This window comes from Solanum tuberosum, unplaced genomic scaffold, assembly GCF_000226075.1.
Source record: "Solanum tuberosum cultivar DM 1-3 516 R44 unplaced genomic scaffold, SolTub_3.0 scf00368, whole genome shotgun sequence".
Classification (NCBI taxonomy): domain Eukaryota; kingdom Viridiplantae; phylum Streptophyta; class Magnoliopsida; order Solanales; family Solanaceae; genus Solanum; species Solanum tuberosum.
In genome coordinates this window covers 226,931-245,004 of record NW_006239292.1, presented here as the reverse complement: position 1 = coordinate 245,004, position 18,074 = coordinate 226,931, and the positions used below count along the sequence as shown (strand labels likewise).

Sequence of the window (18,074 nt, the reverse complement as noted above, 5' to 3'; positions counted from 1 at the left end):
CGAATTTTTATCTTTGATTTTTTTTCTTTTAAAAAAAAAGGAGTTCGAATTTTTAGTAAATGAAGCTTCATCATGATATGTTAGGATTAAAAAATTTGCTAGAATTTTACATGATTTATAGAGCTCAAACTTTTGCAATTGAAATGTGAAGATTTTGGTAGAGTTTGAAATTCAACAATCAATTTAATTTATGAAATTTTTTTATCTGCTCCAACTCCAAGAAGCAAATTGATAAATGTTAACCCAGTTAAAATTTTATGGAGTATCTCAATAGAGGCAAAAAGACTAAGTGATTTTTTTTCCGTCTGTTTTAGTCTTGATGGACAGAGTTACCTGTTAGCTGTTGCTGGTCGGGGTTGACATGTATCCCATAAAATTAATTGAGGTGCGCGAAAGCTTTCTCAGACACCCTAATATATATATATATATATTCTTCTGGGTTTTAACTAGGGGTATCTTTCAAATGTTTATTTTCATATTAAAAAGTGAAAATATATTGAATTAATTTTAAAACTGTTTAAACTTAATTAACCGTCCAAAAAATAACTATTTGCCAATTTATTGCACAAAATATACCGGGGTTGTTTGGTGTGAGGTACAAGGTATAATAGTCTCGAAATAAAATACAAGATTATTTTATCCTGCATTTGGTTGAAGGTATTAGTTAATTACATGATTATTTATCTCACCACTTATACCATAGTGATAAGATAAGTTAATCCTGAAATAACGTATTCCCAACCAAACGACCCTTAATAGTATAAAGTGAAAATACTACAATAAATATCTTTTAGAGCAAAAACATTTTGTATAAATTATAGGAACCACATATTATAAGTACTAAATAACATCCTATCCCTTCTAGTTTTCTATTTACCAAAAATCCCTTAAAAATGATGTTTGCGGGATACATAGCGCTGTGCACGGGATACATTAGGTTTGATACATCCCACATAGCGGGATACATAGCGTTGTGCACGGGATACATTAGGTTTGATACATTCCACATAGCGGGATACATAGCGTTTGATACATTCCACATAGCGGGATACATAACGTTGTGCACGGGATACATAGGTAAAATAAGGGATTTTTGAAAATTTTGAAATAAGTAGGGATAAATGGATATTAAGGTAAGTAAAGGAGTGTAGTTAAGTAATTTGTCCTTCTTGCTTTAATAGATAATGGGCTATATATTATTGATCTGGATTTCATAGGCCCAAATTAGTTGGATGAACAAAACAAAAGAGGCCCCAAACAAAATAGACTACAAATGAGGCTCATATTTTTAAGAGGAAATTTCACAAATAGCCACTAAAAATAAACTTAATTAGGCTTCATAGCTTTACTAATTACGATTCATTGCTACATGTTAGAGGGAGGAGAGAGACAAGAGAGATTGGGAGAGGGGGGAGAGAAGCGAGTGAGAGAGGGCAGAGAATGGAGAGAAGCGAATTGTATTTGTATATCTCTGTCAGATAATTGTATGTATGTAACTGGTATACAGTGTATCAATGATTGTATTTGTATATCTGGGGAACGAAATTGAGAGAGGGAGGCGAGCGAGAGAGGTGTGCGAGAGAGGATAGATAGTGGAGAGAGGCGAATTGTATTTGTATATTTGTCAGATAATTGTATATATATAATTGTTATACATATGTATTAATGATTGTATTTGTATATCTGGTGAACGAGATTTGGGAGAGAGAGGAGAGAGGTGAGCGGGAGAGGACAGAGAGTGGAGAGATGCGAATTGTATTTGTATACCTGTCAGATAATTGTATATATGTAACTGTTATACATATATATCAATGATTGTACTTGTACATCTTCATATACATATATATATATATATATATATATATATTTGAAAAGTCATGACCTTTTCGAGAAGTCACAACCCTTTCGAAAAGTCACAATTTATTGAAAAAGTCACAACTCTTTTGGAAAAGTCACAACTCATCGAAAAATCACAACTTGGTAGTATGAACAAGTGTTTTTTGTGCCTTATCTGAAAAGTCATGACCTTTCCGATAAGTCACAACTCTTTGGAAAAGTCATAACTTATTGAAAAAGTCACAACTCTTGGAAAAGTCACAACTAATCGAAAAATCACAACTCTTTGAAAAAAGTCACAACTCATCAAAAAAGTCACAATCTAAGTTGAATAAATAAATATGGAAGACATATATATATATATATATATATATATATATAATTAGTATGTATATGTATCAATGAATAAATGATATACAGTCATATTAATTTGTATTTATATATATGTATAAGAGATGAAAGAGTTGAGAGAGAGGGGAAGAGAGGAGAGATGCACATGTAATATTATAGTTAAAATTAAGCTACAATGGGTAGTTAATGAAAATTATAACTATATTAGCTAATGAACTACTAATTTTCTCATTTCTACTAATTAATCACACTTCGCTCTTCTCCATTTTCTTTCGGCGAAACCCTGAGGTAAGTTTTCCTCTGATTACCCTTTTTTTCACAATGAGCATTTAATGGTAAAAAAAAAAAATGAGAAATTGCAAATTGGGTTTCGTAGTTTTGTGTTTACTTCTTGATACTGGTAGGAAAAATCAGTTCTTGATTATTCAAATAGTTGAATTTCAATGGTACCCAGAAGTGTATTTGTTTTTTTAGCTAATACAATGAACTTTTAATGGTAGGAAAATGGAAATGTGAATTTGGGTTTTATAGTTTTGTGTTTATTTCTTGATATACGTAGGAAAACTTAGTTCTTGATTAATCAAATAGTTGGACTTCACTGGTACCCAGAACCAGAAGTGTATGTGTCTAGCTGAGTTTGTGTAGGTAACCTGTTTGATGAAAGGTCTGTGTAAGATTCTCTTCTATATTGAGTGGCAAAATTCACAAATCACAGTCGTTGGTGGGTCGAACGGAAAATTCCGAGCTCCCTTTTTTGTTTAAAAAATTAAGATGGTTCAAGGACCAGCTTGCGCTAGCTTATGTTGACTAATCGATTGGCACATATATCACATAGTTCTTGGGTAATTCTGACCATAATGGCTTAGGCAGACGGCAGATGGGACAAATTAACCTAGTGCACCTCTTCGACTGATAGGTCTCTCCCTTGTTGGCCTTCTATAGTGTTCACTCTCTTTCTTGCCCAATTCATGCAGTCATTGGGTTACTACTGGTTTCATGACTTATTTTGCACATTCTTCTATTCTTGTTAATGTGGGATCAGTTGTTCTTCCCAAATGTCAACCCACTTTTTCTTTTCTTTTTTAATGAAAACTCTCCTTTGATCGTTGATGTGCAAAAAGATACAATTTTGAGTTTGGCATTCCAAATTTTGTACATGATCAAGAGACTAGAACTCTAGAGACTAACGAACTAGGGAAATTATAGACACAATTCATGGCGGATCATACACAAAATGAGATGGTTTAATTTTAATATGTCTAAAAGAGGGGAGACTCCATTTGTCCATATTGATTAGCCCTCTAATGTTGCTGGGGAGATTAGAGAAGAGGGTGAAGACCTTGATTTCCTCAAGTCTGTGACTTAGCGAGGCTAATGCATCAGCTGGCTTTTAGCCTCTCTAAAACAATGGACAATGTTAAATTTATGGTCTTCAATCATCTTCTGAATCTGCTGCACCTGGTTGCTGATTTTTCAAGGGGGTTTCCACTCTCTTTTTACACTTTTGGTTAAAAGTAAGGAGTTTGTAGTTATGTTGTGTATGCAACCTCTTTGATGAAATCCCTATGGAAAATGGGTGGGTTTTTTTTCATTGTTGAAGTCTTACAATCAGTCAATACAGTAACTTGGGGTGAGTCATCATGTTCATTACACTTCCAATTTTTGTATATATAAGTGACAATAGGTAGACAACTTTTAAGCTAGTTTGGGTCCGATTGTGCTTTGTGAAGCTCACAAAGACCATGTTCACCATTAGCACTTGTTTAAAATATGTTTGGGAAATGCACCCAAGGTTGTGGCCTAGTGGTCAATGAAGTGGGTTGAACACCATGAGGTCAACCAAGGCAAAAACACTAGGTGATTTCTTCACTTCGGCTCTAGTTTTGGTGGACAAAGTTTCCTGGTACCTGTGACTGGTGGGAGGTGGCAGGTATCTCGTGGAATTAGTTGAGGTGCGCACAAGTTGACCTGGAAACTACGGTTATCAAAATTAAAGAATATGTTTGGGAAACTATTGGTGAACTGCACCTGAGGGTGTGGTCTAGCGAATCTCAATAGGAGCAAAAAATGCTAGGTGATTTCTACATCTACTTGTATATGTACGGATGGAAGGTAGCTCGTATCCAGTGGATTAGTCAAAGTGGGTGAAACTTGCTTGGACAATACAATTAAATATAAAATAAAGCAAAACAAATAAAAAAACTACTTGTGAATCATATTTTTCTCCCAATTGTGCACTTAGAGAGTTTTATTGTACTTCTCGTTCTTTCTCAATGTTTTCATAGGGAACATTGACTTGCATTGATAGATTAAAGTAATTACTGTGCTTCTCTGCTTTGTAGACATACTGAGATTGTCTAGCTGCACTTTTGATGTTGAGGGGGATTTATTTTAGCTGACGAAATGGTGGGTTGGCAACGGCATCTTCAATGCATACTTCGTCAGGCTGGGAAGAGATATTAACAAAACCGAACTGTTCCATTTAATTCATCGTTTCACTCGAAGGCAACTCCAGTACTTGGTAAATCTTAGTTTTTCTATGTGGATCATGATAAAACTGATGTTGGAAATGTCTCACGTTGAATGTAAATAGTCAATGCAACGAGTCGATAAGCAAGTCAAATTATGGTATCCGAAGATCTGCCTTTGGTAGCCTTCAAATCCTTTTTCAATTCTGATGTCTCTACATCAACTTAACTGATAGCTGGAAATTATGCATTTTCTAGGTGAGGTGCCTTATTTACCAAGCCTGCGGAATACACTTTCACCTAGCATCTGAAGGCCATTGTACCAATATCTACAACATTTGGTAATGCTTAAAATGTCTTGTACTTTATCTATTGTTCCCATATATGGTGTGCTGAGTTGACATTCTGTGATTGTGTTTTTCTTGTTTCAGTGCGATAAACCTTTTATGAGGTAGAGCTTCATGGTGACAAAAATTTCATTAGTAGGATATCTAATCTATGTTCATAGTTGTTAGGGTGCTAGCCTAAAGCATGTGTCATGCAAGAAACTAACTCCTGTATTGAAACATTTAATACGATCTAAATATGAGTACCTTGATGTACACATAGCTATTACTTATCAAGAAAGCAATACACACATACACTAATAGTTTAAGATATCTATAAGGACTTATTATCACAATATGTTTTTTCTAAATGCTTTTCTTAGTTTTACATCATGGTTCCAGTTTAGATATGCTAATGCTTGTGCCTATAATCTTCTAATCAATTGCTTATCATGACTTACACTTGCAAGCTACAAAAGACACTTCTGCTTCTTTTTTCCTTATTTATTTTTATAACTGTGGGGATTTTGTTCTTTAGTTATCAAATAGCTCACCTGCAAAACTAGAATTTAATTGATTCAAACAGTTCCATTGTTTCTGAATATTATTTTTCTTTTGATAGAGGTTGTCTAGTTCAAGGACATTACTTGCAGATGATGCAACACTAGTTTCTTCTCCATTAACACCACTGTTAACATCAAGTACTTCCAGTACAGAAGCAGAGAAAGCAATTTCTAAACCTTCAAAAGTTCAAGCAGTTTTGAAGGGTATAAAACAGGTATGAGATGGCACAACCTTCTGTTTTTATGAGAATTATATCTTCTCTTGTTTCTTTCTAGGTGGAGTTTCTAGTTCTTTCTTCTTCGCCTTATTGATTGCTAAGGAAAGTCTCCCTGAACTCCTAAATGTCTTCTACCAGATTCACTCCTTACAGAGCAGTCATCCATATATCTTTTCTACCAGATTCTGTCTGCCGGACAAGGGACTTGGCCTTATTTACAGGAAATAGTTCTTCACCATTAAGATTGGGTGAGTTGCTTTTCTTTTTTGATAACTTTGGTGCTTGGGACAAATAACATGCACCTCAACTAATCCACCCTTTACATGTTACCTCCCACCAACATAATTATCGGGTAACTTTTCTTACCAAGGTTTAGACAGATCTGAAGAATTCACCCGTGTGTAGTTTGCACTTTACTGGGATTTGCTTGGTCCTAAGGGTTATCACTCCCATTCTTTGACCACTAGGCCATCCCTCAGGGACTGAAACATTTATTTTTTATGAACTCTCTCTTTATCATCTTCTCTCAATTTTTCTTAACAATTTTTATTCCCATTCTATTGTAATCCTTAGTATCAGCAAATCTCCCTCCTGTAAAAAAGGACTAATTTCAACTTCTATATCAATCAACTGCATTTCAATCTCAAAATAGTTGTGGTTGCCTATATGAATCTTCTATGCTCAAAGAATTGATCATAGTTAAACTATAGATGAACTACTTCTTTGACGACTGTTAACTCACTGCAACCCTCCTTCATTTGAGGTTGGAGCCAGCTTTGCTTTGGGAAGTTTGATTGATTTATCATTTGAAGCAGTTTGTTGGTGCTTTCTACATCTGTAACTTGCCTTTACTTTTACCTTGTATATTTGCATTTCTACCAGTCATGACATCTCCCCTTTACCTGGTTCATAATCTTGTTTGATTTTCAGATAAATTTTCCAAATTTGGAAGTGTGTGTGGTAGTTGTAAAATTCTGCTGTTTGTTGAATTGTGATCACCAACAATCTTCATTGGTGTTACTCCATCAGCAGCAACTGCTAATAATCCTGGACCTGCCATTCTTTTATATAATTTTACGTGTTGTCCTTTTCAGAGCCCAAAGAAGGTGAATTTGGTTGCTGCATTAGTTCGTGGCATGCGCGTTGAAGATGCATTGTTACAGTTGCAAGTGACAGTAAAGCGAGCTTCCAAAACTATCTATCAGGTAAGGCCACTGCAGATATGATATTACAAGTAATTGCTTCTATGTCAAATATATTGCCTACGGCTCCGTCAAAACAGGAGGTCGCAATTGTTTCTATGACAGCTTTGTCTATCCACAAGAAAGTACACCAAGCTGTGTCTAACATGAACACTGAAGTATAAAGAAGCTCATGACTCATAGTTCAAGTGTGTGATATAATGGGAACATTTGTCATGTAGGCTATACACTCAGCTAGGGCAAATGCAGTGCATAACCATGGATTTGATCCGGATCGTCTTCTTGTTGGTAAAATGACAAACAAAAACTTTACATATTTTCATCTCATTTCGAACCTTTTGGAGTACTTCATCCTTATCATGCTTGGTGCAACCGAGGCATTTCTTGGAAAGAGACTTTTCAAGAAAAGGCTGTCCTACCATGCTAAAGGAAAGTGTGGACTGATGGTAAGGCCAGAATGTAGATTGACAGTGGTACTTAGGGAGATAACACCAGCGGAGGAGGCCGAGATAGCTAAATTGAGAGTAAGGAACTTCAAAAAGCTAACCAAACGCGAAAAACGTCTTGTCCCTCATAAGCTCATTGAGACTACTCCAATATGGAACCGCAAGGGCAAAGTTAGAAGTAGTGGCACAGGTGCTGTTGCTGAATGAGCCGTGATATCATTGTAGTTTAATTTTTCGTTAGAAACGTATGCAATCACATAAAGATCAGTGGTTGATGAAAATCCATTGCATCTTGTCATATTTCTTTTTCGTAAGAGTTGTAACTTGAGTTAATCCCTGGTTTCTGTTTTCTTTTTGTAAGGCAACAGGCTCTCCTTTATATAGCATTGTTGAAGTATCTCAATTTTTCTCTCGGTTATTGTTGCCCGGAATTCATTGGCCCGACTAATTTTTGATTCATGTCGAAATGGTAAAGTTGACTCTTATGTGATCTATTGGTCACGAGTTAGAGTTGTGAAAGTAGTCCACTAGTCCCTAATGTTTGCATTAGGATATATAGATTGTCTACATCACACCACACCCCTTGAGATGTGGCCCTTCCCCTAATTCTGCGTAAATGCGGGATGCTTTGTGCATCGAGCTATCTCAGGCAAATGTGGGATGCTTTGTGCACCGAGCTGTCTCAGGCTTTGAGCCAATTTTTTCAAGTAAATATAAAAATAGCAGGAATAACCAACTGAGCTAAATAACCAACTCTTATGTTACTTATTAGTTATCAAAAGCCAAAATGCCAAAAAGGATGACGGAGGCAGACGATTTAAATAACGGAAAATCAAATATTTTAAATTGTATCAAAAAAGACTGGAAAGGTAGTTTTTTCACTTTCTAATAGTAATAAAAAAAATGATTTAAGGACATTTACAATGAATTCAGTGGATTATACACGTGAGAAGGAATCATCTCGCCAATGAGAAACAACTACTTTTAGGTGCTCATGTCAATAACATATTCAAGGAAACATTTTTTCGTTCTCAATTATGGACCTTCAAATCCATGCACTCAAAAAAGCCACCATTATTGAAACAAGAGCAAATGCAGATGGAAGAGACCAAAAACTATGTATGTTATTGAACAACTAGATTTCAAATTACCAAAAGAGCAATTAAGACATGGTTTGACGAGAGGGTGTTGCTCGGATGATAAGCACCCCTCACTTCCAACCCGAAGGTTGCGAGTTCGAGTCATCAAGGGAGCAAAAGGGGTGGGAGCTCCTAGGGAAGGGTAAAAAAAATAAAAATAAAAATAAAATTAAGACATGGTTTTTCAAACATCAAAGACCTCTGTGGATCAACAATAGTAACAAGTAACAAGATATCCAATGTAGTCTCTCTCAAAGGTAGATAGATTGTTTCCGATAGACCCTTAAAGGTAAATAGACTGTTGCCTCTTCTTATATGAAGGAAAATGTTTTCCAATTTTTTCATGTTTGGTTGGTATAAATATTTTCCAAGTCAACTTATTTTCCTCAAATTTAAGGAAACTGACTTCCCTTAAAAAAGTAAGGAAAACATTTTGCAAAATCATTTTGAACCTCATACCTCAACTTTCCATCCCAACTTAAGTCTCAAGTATCGATTATCAATACTAATCCCAGATCCAACTCCTGATTCTCAATTCGAGACCCAACTCTCGACCTCGATTCGAGACCCAACTCCCAAGTTTTGGGTTGAGTCGGGGTCGGATGTCAGGGTTGAATGTTGAAGAAGGATCTCATTTCGAAAGTTGGATCCTGAGTTGGGGAAAGGTCCTGATTCGAAATTGAGTCTCGATTCGGGTGTCAATCTCAGTCAAGATTCAAAAATTGAAAGTCAAGTGTTGATGTCAAAGTTTGATCAAAGTTTGGGATCGGGGTCAGGTGTTAGGTCGAGGTCTCAGGTTGGGATCGGGTCGACGTTCGGATTGGGATCGGGTCGGAGTCGAGGTCGGGGTCAGGGTCAGGTTTCGAGTCGGATCTCGGGTCGGGTCTCGAGTTGGGTCTTGGGTCGAGATCAGGGTCGAGTCTCGTCTTTGTTAGGGGTCGAGATCGGGTCTCAAGTCAGGTCTTTGGTCGGGGTCGGGTCTCGAGTAGGGATCAGGTTGGGGTCTTCAATCGGGGTCGGGTCTCAGTTTGGGGTCTAGGCTCGGGATCTCGAGTCGGGGTCAGGGTTAGGTCACGATTCGGGATCTCGGCTCATGGTCAATGTCGGGGTCGGGTCTCGGGATAGGGTCAAGTTGGGGCGTGGTTCAGTCTTGGGTTGGGGTCTCGGGTTGGGATATCGGGGTCTAGGGTCGAGGTCGAGTCTTAGTTTGTGTGATATGTGCATCCAATGATTTTTTGGATGAAGTTTTTGTGAGCGTCTGTGATAACCTATAAAATGACATGGCTTAGTTTAGAGAGGAAGACATAGATTTTTTGAGTCGAAACGATGCCCGAAACAGGAAATTGGGGTATTTCCATTTTTCCGTGTGTTAGTCTAAGAATTTTGTGTAATATGTACGTCTAATGGTGTTTTGGCTGAATTTTTTTATGGGCGTTCGGGATGAACTATGAAATGGTGTAGGTTAGTTCGTAGAGGCAAACTTAAATTTTTTTGAGTCAAAGTGAGGCCTAGAATAGGAAATGAGGATTTTTCCAAAAAAATTTTATGTGTGTTAAATTTTGTTAATATGTTCACCCGGTGATTTTTTGGCTAAATTTTTTTCGGCATCCGTGACGACCTATTAAATGGTGTGGGCTGGTTTAGATGGGAGTATGTAGATTTTTTCAAATTGAAATGAAACCTATAATAGGATATCGGGATTTTTTGGTTTTTATGTCTGTTCATCCATGGATTTTGTGTGATACGTGCGTCTGGTGATTTTTTGGCAAAAAGTTTTGTGGGCGTCCATGACAACCTATTAAATGTCATGGGATGGTTCAGAGGAGCAAACATATATATTTTTCGAGTCGAAACAGTGCCCGAAATAGGAAATGAGGATTTTTTTATTTTTTCGTGTGTGTTAGTCAATCGATTTTGTTGAATATGTGTGTCTGATGATTTTTTGGCCAAAATATTTTTGGGTGTCCATGACAACCTATTAAATGGTGTGATTTGATTAGAAGGGTGCAAACGTGTGTTTCTCCGGGTCGAAACGAGACCCAAAATAGGAAATGAGAATTTTTTCATATTTTTCATGTGTGTTAGTCCATGGATTTTGTGTGGTATGTGAACCCGATTGTTTTCTGGACAAACTTTTTTGTGGGCGTCCGTGATGACCTATTAAATGGCATGTGTTGGTTCGGAGGGGTAAACGTAGGTTATTTCGAGTCGAAATAAGCTCTAGAACAAGAAATGGAGATATTTCTATTTTCCGTGTGTGTTTGTCCATAGATTTTGTGTGATATGTGTGACTAACAATTTTTTGCCGACATCAATAAGGATATATTAAATGGAATGCTATAGTTCAGAGGGACAAACATAGGTTTTTTGCGAGTCGAAACGAAACTTAATACATGAAATATAGATTTTTCCTTTTTTCGAATGTGTTAGTTTATGAATTTCGTGTGATGTGCGCCCAGTGATTTCTTGGCCGAAACTTTTTGTAGGCGTTCGTGATGACCTATACAATGGCATGGGTTTGTTTGGAGGGTTTAATGTGGGGGTTTTTTGAGTTGAAACGAGGCCCAGAATAGGAAATGAGTATTATTATTTCATTTATTCGTGTGTTAGTTCATAGATTTTGTGTGATATGTGCGACTGGCAGTCTTTTGACTGAAACTTTTTATGGGCATCCGAGATCTATTAATGACATGGATTAGATCAGAGGGGTAAATGCAGATTTTCTTGAATCAAAACGAGGCCCACCCAAAATAGGAAATGAGATTTTTCTATTTTTTTGTGTGAGTTAGTCCATGGATTTTGAGTGATATGTGCGCCGGGTGATTTTTTGGCTGAAATCCTTTGTGGGCGTCCGTGACGACATATTAAATGGTGTGATCAGTTGGTTCGAAGGGGCAAACATAAGTATTTTCATGTTGAAATGAGGCCCAATACAGGAAATGAGAATTTTTTTATTTTTTTCGTGTGTGTTAGTCCTTGTATTTTGTGTCATATGTGCACCTAGTGATTTTTTGGCCGAATTTTTTTGTAGGCGTCTGTAACGACCTATTAAATGGCATACTAAAAATCTGAAAATATCATTTTCTTCTATTTAATTTGTAAGTGATCATAAGAGATCATTTCCTTGAACTCTATATATAGTTTGCTTGGGTTTACTACTATGGAGAATGTGATAAATAAAGTTATCTCATCATATATGGAATACTTTATTTCATCATTATAATATAAACGATGGAATAAATAATTTAGGGACTAATTAATATCCCTAATCAATCACATGATAAATAATCCTATGATTTATCTTGAGATTAGTATTTTTTATCCCTCATACAAAATGACCCCATAATGGATGACCATGAAATACCCTAATCTAAAACTAGGTCATTTTGGATCACTGCTTACTTTGTGCTTGAATTATGGGATACGACACAAGTACTTCCTAAACTATGACCAAAATTTCAGAGACACGCTTAAACTTTACTAGCGTCCTATTATTTCCCCTAACTCATTTGTTTTTTTTAAAATTATTTTTGTGCACCTTTTATGCTGATGTGGCACCTTCAACCACCCAAGTTGATTGTGTTTGTACATACGCGTCTGCCACGTGTGTAAATATTTTTTATTTTTAAAATTATTTTTAAACAATATTCTTATTTCTTAATCTTGTATTTAAATTAAGTTAATACACATTTTTTCCTTGTATCTAAATTTTTTTTTACCTTTATTCATTGTTTTTTCACTTTTGTTTTTCTACTGATTTTATTTACTCTTTTTATTTTCTTTGTCTTTCCTTTTGATTTCATTTCAAGCCTAATTCCAAAGGTCTTGTATCTAAAATAGGTTAATTTAGAACGGATATCAAAATAAGTGAAGAAAAATACAAATAAAACATAAAAAAATTAAAACGTTAAAATTAAAGGATACTTTTTAATTATTTTTTAAAAAAAAATATACGTAATTTTTTATAAATAATTAAAAGTGAAAAGATAACAAATTAATTAAAGAAAAAAAATAAAAATAAATTAAATTGAAAAAGAAATTAAAATAAATATTTTACAAAGAAAGAAAAGAAAATAATTAAATACAATATATATAAGCTTTAATATAATTAAAAGTGTTAAGATTAGTGAGAAAAATTAGTTAGTTCAATATTCAAAATAGGAAGTGTATAAGTTAGTTAGTCGGTTATATAACTACCTATCCAAAAGTTAGTTAGGAGCTCTAACTAACTAAGTTCCAGAAGTGTTGTATATATATAATCACTCTTGTACTCATTTGTTTCAATGAATCAATAAGAGAATTGTGAGAGATCTTATAACTCTCAGATATAAGCTTCTATAACAAATTGATTCTTCTTCTTCTTCCTCGTCTATTTCTTCTTCTTCTTCTTCTTCTTCTTCTTCTTCTCTAGTTCTACTCTTCATTAACTACATGGTATCAGAGCCTTCAAGCAAGAGATTCATTGCTTGATTCTGGAATTCCGCAAGTTTTTTTCGATTGACATTAATACAGCTTCGAAGGTTCGAAGTTGGTTCAAGAAATGGCACCAAATTCTGCTGATTCTCAATGTCAGGACACTAGTACCAATGGCGGAGCTGTAGCTGTGATTGATCACAATCACCCATTGTTCTTGCACTCTTTTGATGTAAGTGGGATACAAATAATTTCGTTTCAGTTAACTGGAGTGGAAAATTATTCAATTTGGTTTAGATCAATAAAGATTGCATTGCTAGGAAGAAACAACTGGGAATGGTTGATGGATCTTGTAAAAAGGAAATGTTTCCAGGGCTAGAGGGCAATTGGGAAAGAGTCAATGCCATAGTTCTGTCTTGGATCATGAATTCTGTTTCAAAGAGCTTGTTAGGAGGCATAATGTATGCTTCAAGTGCTAAAGTTGTATGGGATGACTTGTTCGTAAGATTCAACAAGGTGGATGGATCATGAACATTTAATCTTCATAAAGAAATTGCCACCTTAAGTCAATGCACCAGTTCTGTTTCTGTGTACTATTCTAAACTCAAAGGACTATGGGAAGAGTTTGAAGCTCTAGTTCCAATCCCAGGATGTTCTTGTGAGGGGTCAAAGGAATATAGTGTGCATCATCTAAATTTGAAGTTGTTTCAGTTTCTCATGGGATTGAATGACTCATATCTGCAAGCAAGAAGTCAAATTCTGATGTTGAAACCAGTACCTAGTGTTAATCAAGCTTATTATATGATCTTAAGTGATGAAAGTCAAAGGTCTATTGTAGCTAATGCATGAGTGTTGGGTACTGGTCCAGCGAGTCTACAAGGGTCTTTTGATGCAGTTATGTACTCAAGGACAAGTGGAACTCAAAATAGGTTCAAGAAGGGATATAATCTTGTGTGTGATTTCTGCAAAATTAAAGGACATACAAGGGAAATTGTTACAAGATCATTGGATATCCACAGGATTTTAAGTTCAAAAAGAAGGGAGTAAGTAGTTCTGCATATAATGTAACTGGTGAATCTGAGGATGAGTTGAGGTCAAGGTCTGATGATGGAGTGAGGTCAAATGCAAGTGATGTAGGAAGTGGACAGTTGAGGTGTGATGGAGTGGTTAAACTACCACATCAAAATCAACTGGAATCCTGTACATTGACTAGGGAGCAATATAATCAGGTCTTGCAATTCCTTGACAAGAAGTCAGAGGTTTCACATTGTGTAAATGTAGCAGGTACGAATCCTACTTCAAGAAGTCAGAGTCACAGTCCATGATGGATAATAGATAATCATATTGTGGCTAACCTGAGTCTCTTTAAAATCAATCTATATCTAAAGTTGAAAGTCCTAAGAAAGTACATCTTCCAAATGGTGATAAAGTCTTGGTAACACATCTAGGTTCTAGCACACTAGATGGGAAGAACACAGTTTTAGGAGTATTTTATATTCCTCAGTTCAAGTTTAATCTATTATATGTTGCTCAACTAACCAAGGAGTTGAATTGTTCTGCATCCTTTTTTCCTGACTTTTGTTTGTTTCAGGAACTCTACAGTGGAAAGGTGAAGATGATTGGTAAAGAATGGAGGATTGTACATTTTGTCCAACAAAATAGATAAAGAAGATGATGATGTATTGTCAGCAAGACATTCTGAGCACAGTGATAGAAAGACTGAGAAAATAGATATCCAGTTACTACATAAAAGGCTTGGGCATAGTTCTAGTTCAAAGCTTAAGAAGTTGTTAAATACTAGTTTGGAGGATATTACAAAGTCTATAAGTAAATGTATTGTATGTCCTTGTGCCAAACAAGCTAGAATATCATTTCCTATTAGTACTTCTAGCAGCTTGAGTATTTTTTATTTGCTACATATGGATTTGTGGGGTCCTTATAAAAAAACCTACATTTGATGGTTTCAAATACTTCTTAACTATTGTAGATGACTATTCTAGAATGACTTAGGTGTTCCTGTTAAGAATGAAGTCTGATGTGTGTACAATGCTGAAAACTTATTTGACTTACGTAAAGACTCAATTCAATAAGCAAGTGAAGGTTATAAGAAGTGATAATGGTACTGAATTTGTGAATATAAGTTGTTCTGAGTTGTTCAAAGAGTTAGGCATAATACATCAAACTTCATGTGCTTATACACCCCCAACAAAATGGAATAGCTGAAAGAAAACACAGACACATCTTAGAGATAACAAGAGCCATAAGATTTCAAGCAAATATTCCTATAATGTTTTGGGGGTTGTGTGTTAAAGTTGTTGTTTATATTATTAACAGGATGCCTAGTAGTGCTATTGCTGATATGTCTCCCTTTGAAAAACTGTATAATAAGAAACCTTCTTTGCATCAGTTAAGGGTGTTATGATGTCTATGTTTTGCTAAGAGAGTAAATGAGTTAGACAAGTTGAAGCCCAGGTCTACAACTTGTGTTTTCCTGGGATATGCTGAGACTCAAAAAGGATATGTGGTATATGATCTAGCTAATAATGTGTTTTCTGTCAATAGAGATGTAGTGTTTCAGGAAGATGTTTTTCCATTCAAACTCAAGTCTAAGATTCAGTTCCTATTTTTACATACACTGTATAAATCATTAAGTGGATGATCTAAAAGAAGTGTCAATAGCAAAACATTTACAGCATAATTCTCAAGCTGAGTTACTGCCTCAAGAACAAGTTGAAAATGCTGAGGTGGAGACTTCTACCAACTTACAACAAAAAATGTATATGAGGATATACAAGCAGAACAGATATCTCAAACTGAAGTGAGAAAATCAAGAAGAGGAACCAAACCTCCATTATGGTTAAAAGATTTTGTGTCACTAAACATCCATGAAGGACCTTACAGTTTGGATAAATATGTGTCATACAGCAGTATTAATCCTACCTATCAGGCATATCTAGCAAAGATGTCAAGTGTGACAGAACCACAGTCTTACAAGGAGGCATCATCTGATCCTAAGTGGACTGAGGCAATGAATGCTGAGATAAAGGCACTGCAAGATAATCATACTTGAGAAGTAGTTGAGCTTCCTGATGGAAAAACACCTATAGGTTGCAGATGGATATTCAAAGTTAAGTACAAATCTAATGGAGAGGTTGAAAGGTTCAAGGCAAGGTTGGTGGCAAAGGGGTACAACAAAAAAGAAGGTATAGATTATCAAGAAACCTTCAATCCTGTTGTAAAGATGAAGATTGTTAGGACTGTCTTGGCTATTGCTGCACAACAACACTGGCAGATACATCAAATGGATGTATTTAATGCATTTCTTCAAGGAGATTTACCTGATGAAATCTACATGCAATTACCTCGGGGATTTGAGAGTCAGGGAGAGAATAAAGTGTGTAGACTCACTAAATCCCTATATGGATTGAAACAGGCTCCCAGACAGTGGAATGCAAAGTTGTTTGAGGCATTGTTAAGGTTTAGGTTCAAGCAGAGTGAAAATGATCACTTTTTGTTTATCAAGCAAACATCAACAGGTTCAGTGTTTGTTCTCATATACGTGGATGATATGCTAATTACAGGAAGTAGTGTTCAGCTCATTGAAGAAACAAAAGCTAAACTGAATCAAATCTTCAAGATGAAGGACTTAGGAGAGCTAAGGTTTTTTCTGGGGATTGAGTTTGCCAGATCAAGTAAGGGTATACTGATGCATCAGAGGAAGTATGCATTAGAACTCATTTCTGAAACAGGACTGGGAACTGCAAAACCAGCAGTAACTCCTATTGACAATAATAACAAGCTAAGCTCAAGACAATATGATGATTACTTCAATTCAGAGAATGTACAAGAAGATCCTCCAGCTGATCAAAGCCTATATCAGAGACTGATAGGAAAGCTACTATATCTCACTATGACAAGGACTGATATTGCATTTGGAGTGCAAACCTTGAGTCAGTTCTTACAACAACCTAAAAAGACTCATATGGAAGAAGCTTTAAGGATTGTTAGATACATAAAAGGTCAGCCAGGTCAAGGGATATTATTATCCAGCATTCAAGATACCAATCTCACAGCTTTTTGTGATGTTGACTGGGCATCTTGTCCTCTTACAAGGAAGTCTGTAACTAGGTATTTTATCAAGTTTAGTAACTCAGTGGTGTCATGGAAGTCTAAGAAACAATCTATTGTTTCTAGAAGCTAAACAGAAGCTGAGTACATGAGTATAACTACAACTGTAACAGAAATCATCTGGATGTTGGGGATGTTAAAAGACTTAGGGATTGAAGTGCATAAACCTGTAGAAGTATGCACAGACAGTAAAGCAGCCATCTTGTTAGCTACTAATCTTGTGTATCATGAGAGGACAAAACACATTGAGATAGACTGCCACTTCATAAGGGAAAAAATTGTACAAGGAATAACATGTACCAAGTACACTCCTACACATGAACAAGCAGCTGATATGCTTACAAAAGGGTTGACTAAAATTCAACATCAGTTGCTCAGTTCCAAGCTTGGAGTTCAGAACATATTTTCACTTCCAAGCTTGAGGGGGAGTGTTAAGATTAGTGAGTAAAAGTAGTTAGTTCAATATTCAAAATAGGAAGTGTATAAGTTAGTTAGTCGGTTATATAACTACCTATACAAAAGTTAGTTAGGAGCTCTAACTAACTAAGTTCCAGAAGTGTTGTATATATATAATCATTCTTGTACTCATTTGTTTAAATGAATCAATAAGAGAATTGTGAGAGAACTTATAACTCTCAGATATAAGCTTCTTCTATAACAGATTGATTCTTCTTCTTCTTCCTCGTCTATTTCTTCTTATTCTTCTTCTTCTACTATTTCTCTAGTTCTAATCTTCAATAACTACAGTTTCGACCTTTATTGAATTTGTTGGCACCATGAAAGATGAGACAACTCACTTTGTAAATTGTGGTCACTTGAGCTTATTGAGGATGAACAAACAACAGTAGTTGATCATATACGTACTAGACTTCTTAATCTTATTTCATTGTCAGAGATTTTTACACTCTTTTCTTTTTTCGCCCCATGTCGCCACACGGGAGGAACATAGTGTTGGGAAAGGCAAGGCACTAACAAGAATGTCAG

General features: G+C 35.7%; 1 protein-coding gene across 3 annotated transcripts; it reads left to right on the top strand.

Annotated features, from left to right (window-relative positions):
• The first annotated feature begins 2,318 nt into the window (after positions 1-2,318).
• Positions 2,319-7,796, top strand: LOC102595065 (50S ribosomal protein L22-like). Of its 3 annotated transcripts, none has more exons than XR_001475378.1 (7): positions 2,319-2,475; positions 4,530-4,708; positions 4,914-4,996; positions 5,604-5,759; positions 5,901-6,010; positions 6,857-6,967; positions 7,045-7,278. XR_001475378.1 is itself a non-coding variant. In XM_015315443.1 (7 exons), the coding sequence occupies exons 2-7, from the start codon at positions 4,813-4,815 to the stop codon at positions 7,615-7,617; spliced, it is 720 nt and encodes a 239-aa protein (XP_015170929.1). In that variant the 5' UTR covers positions 2,319-2,475; positions 4,530-4,812; the 3' UTR covers positions 7,618-7,796. The 3 variants fall into 3 exon arrangements, 2 of the variants coding, with proteins under 2 accessions (XP_015170929.1, XP_015170928.1); XM_015315443.1 differs by lacking the exon at positions 5,901-6,010 and adding an exon at positions 7,337-7,796 and having other exon boundaries at positions 4,530-4,836; positions 5,606-5,759; positions 7,186-7,252; XM_015315442.1 differs by lacking the exon at positions 5,901-6,010 and having other exon boundaries at positions 4,530-4,836; positions 5,606-5,759; positions 7,186-7,796.
• Positions 7,797-18,074: the final 10,278 nt, after the last annotated feature.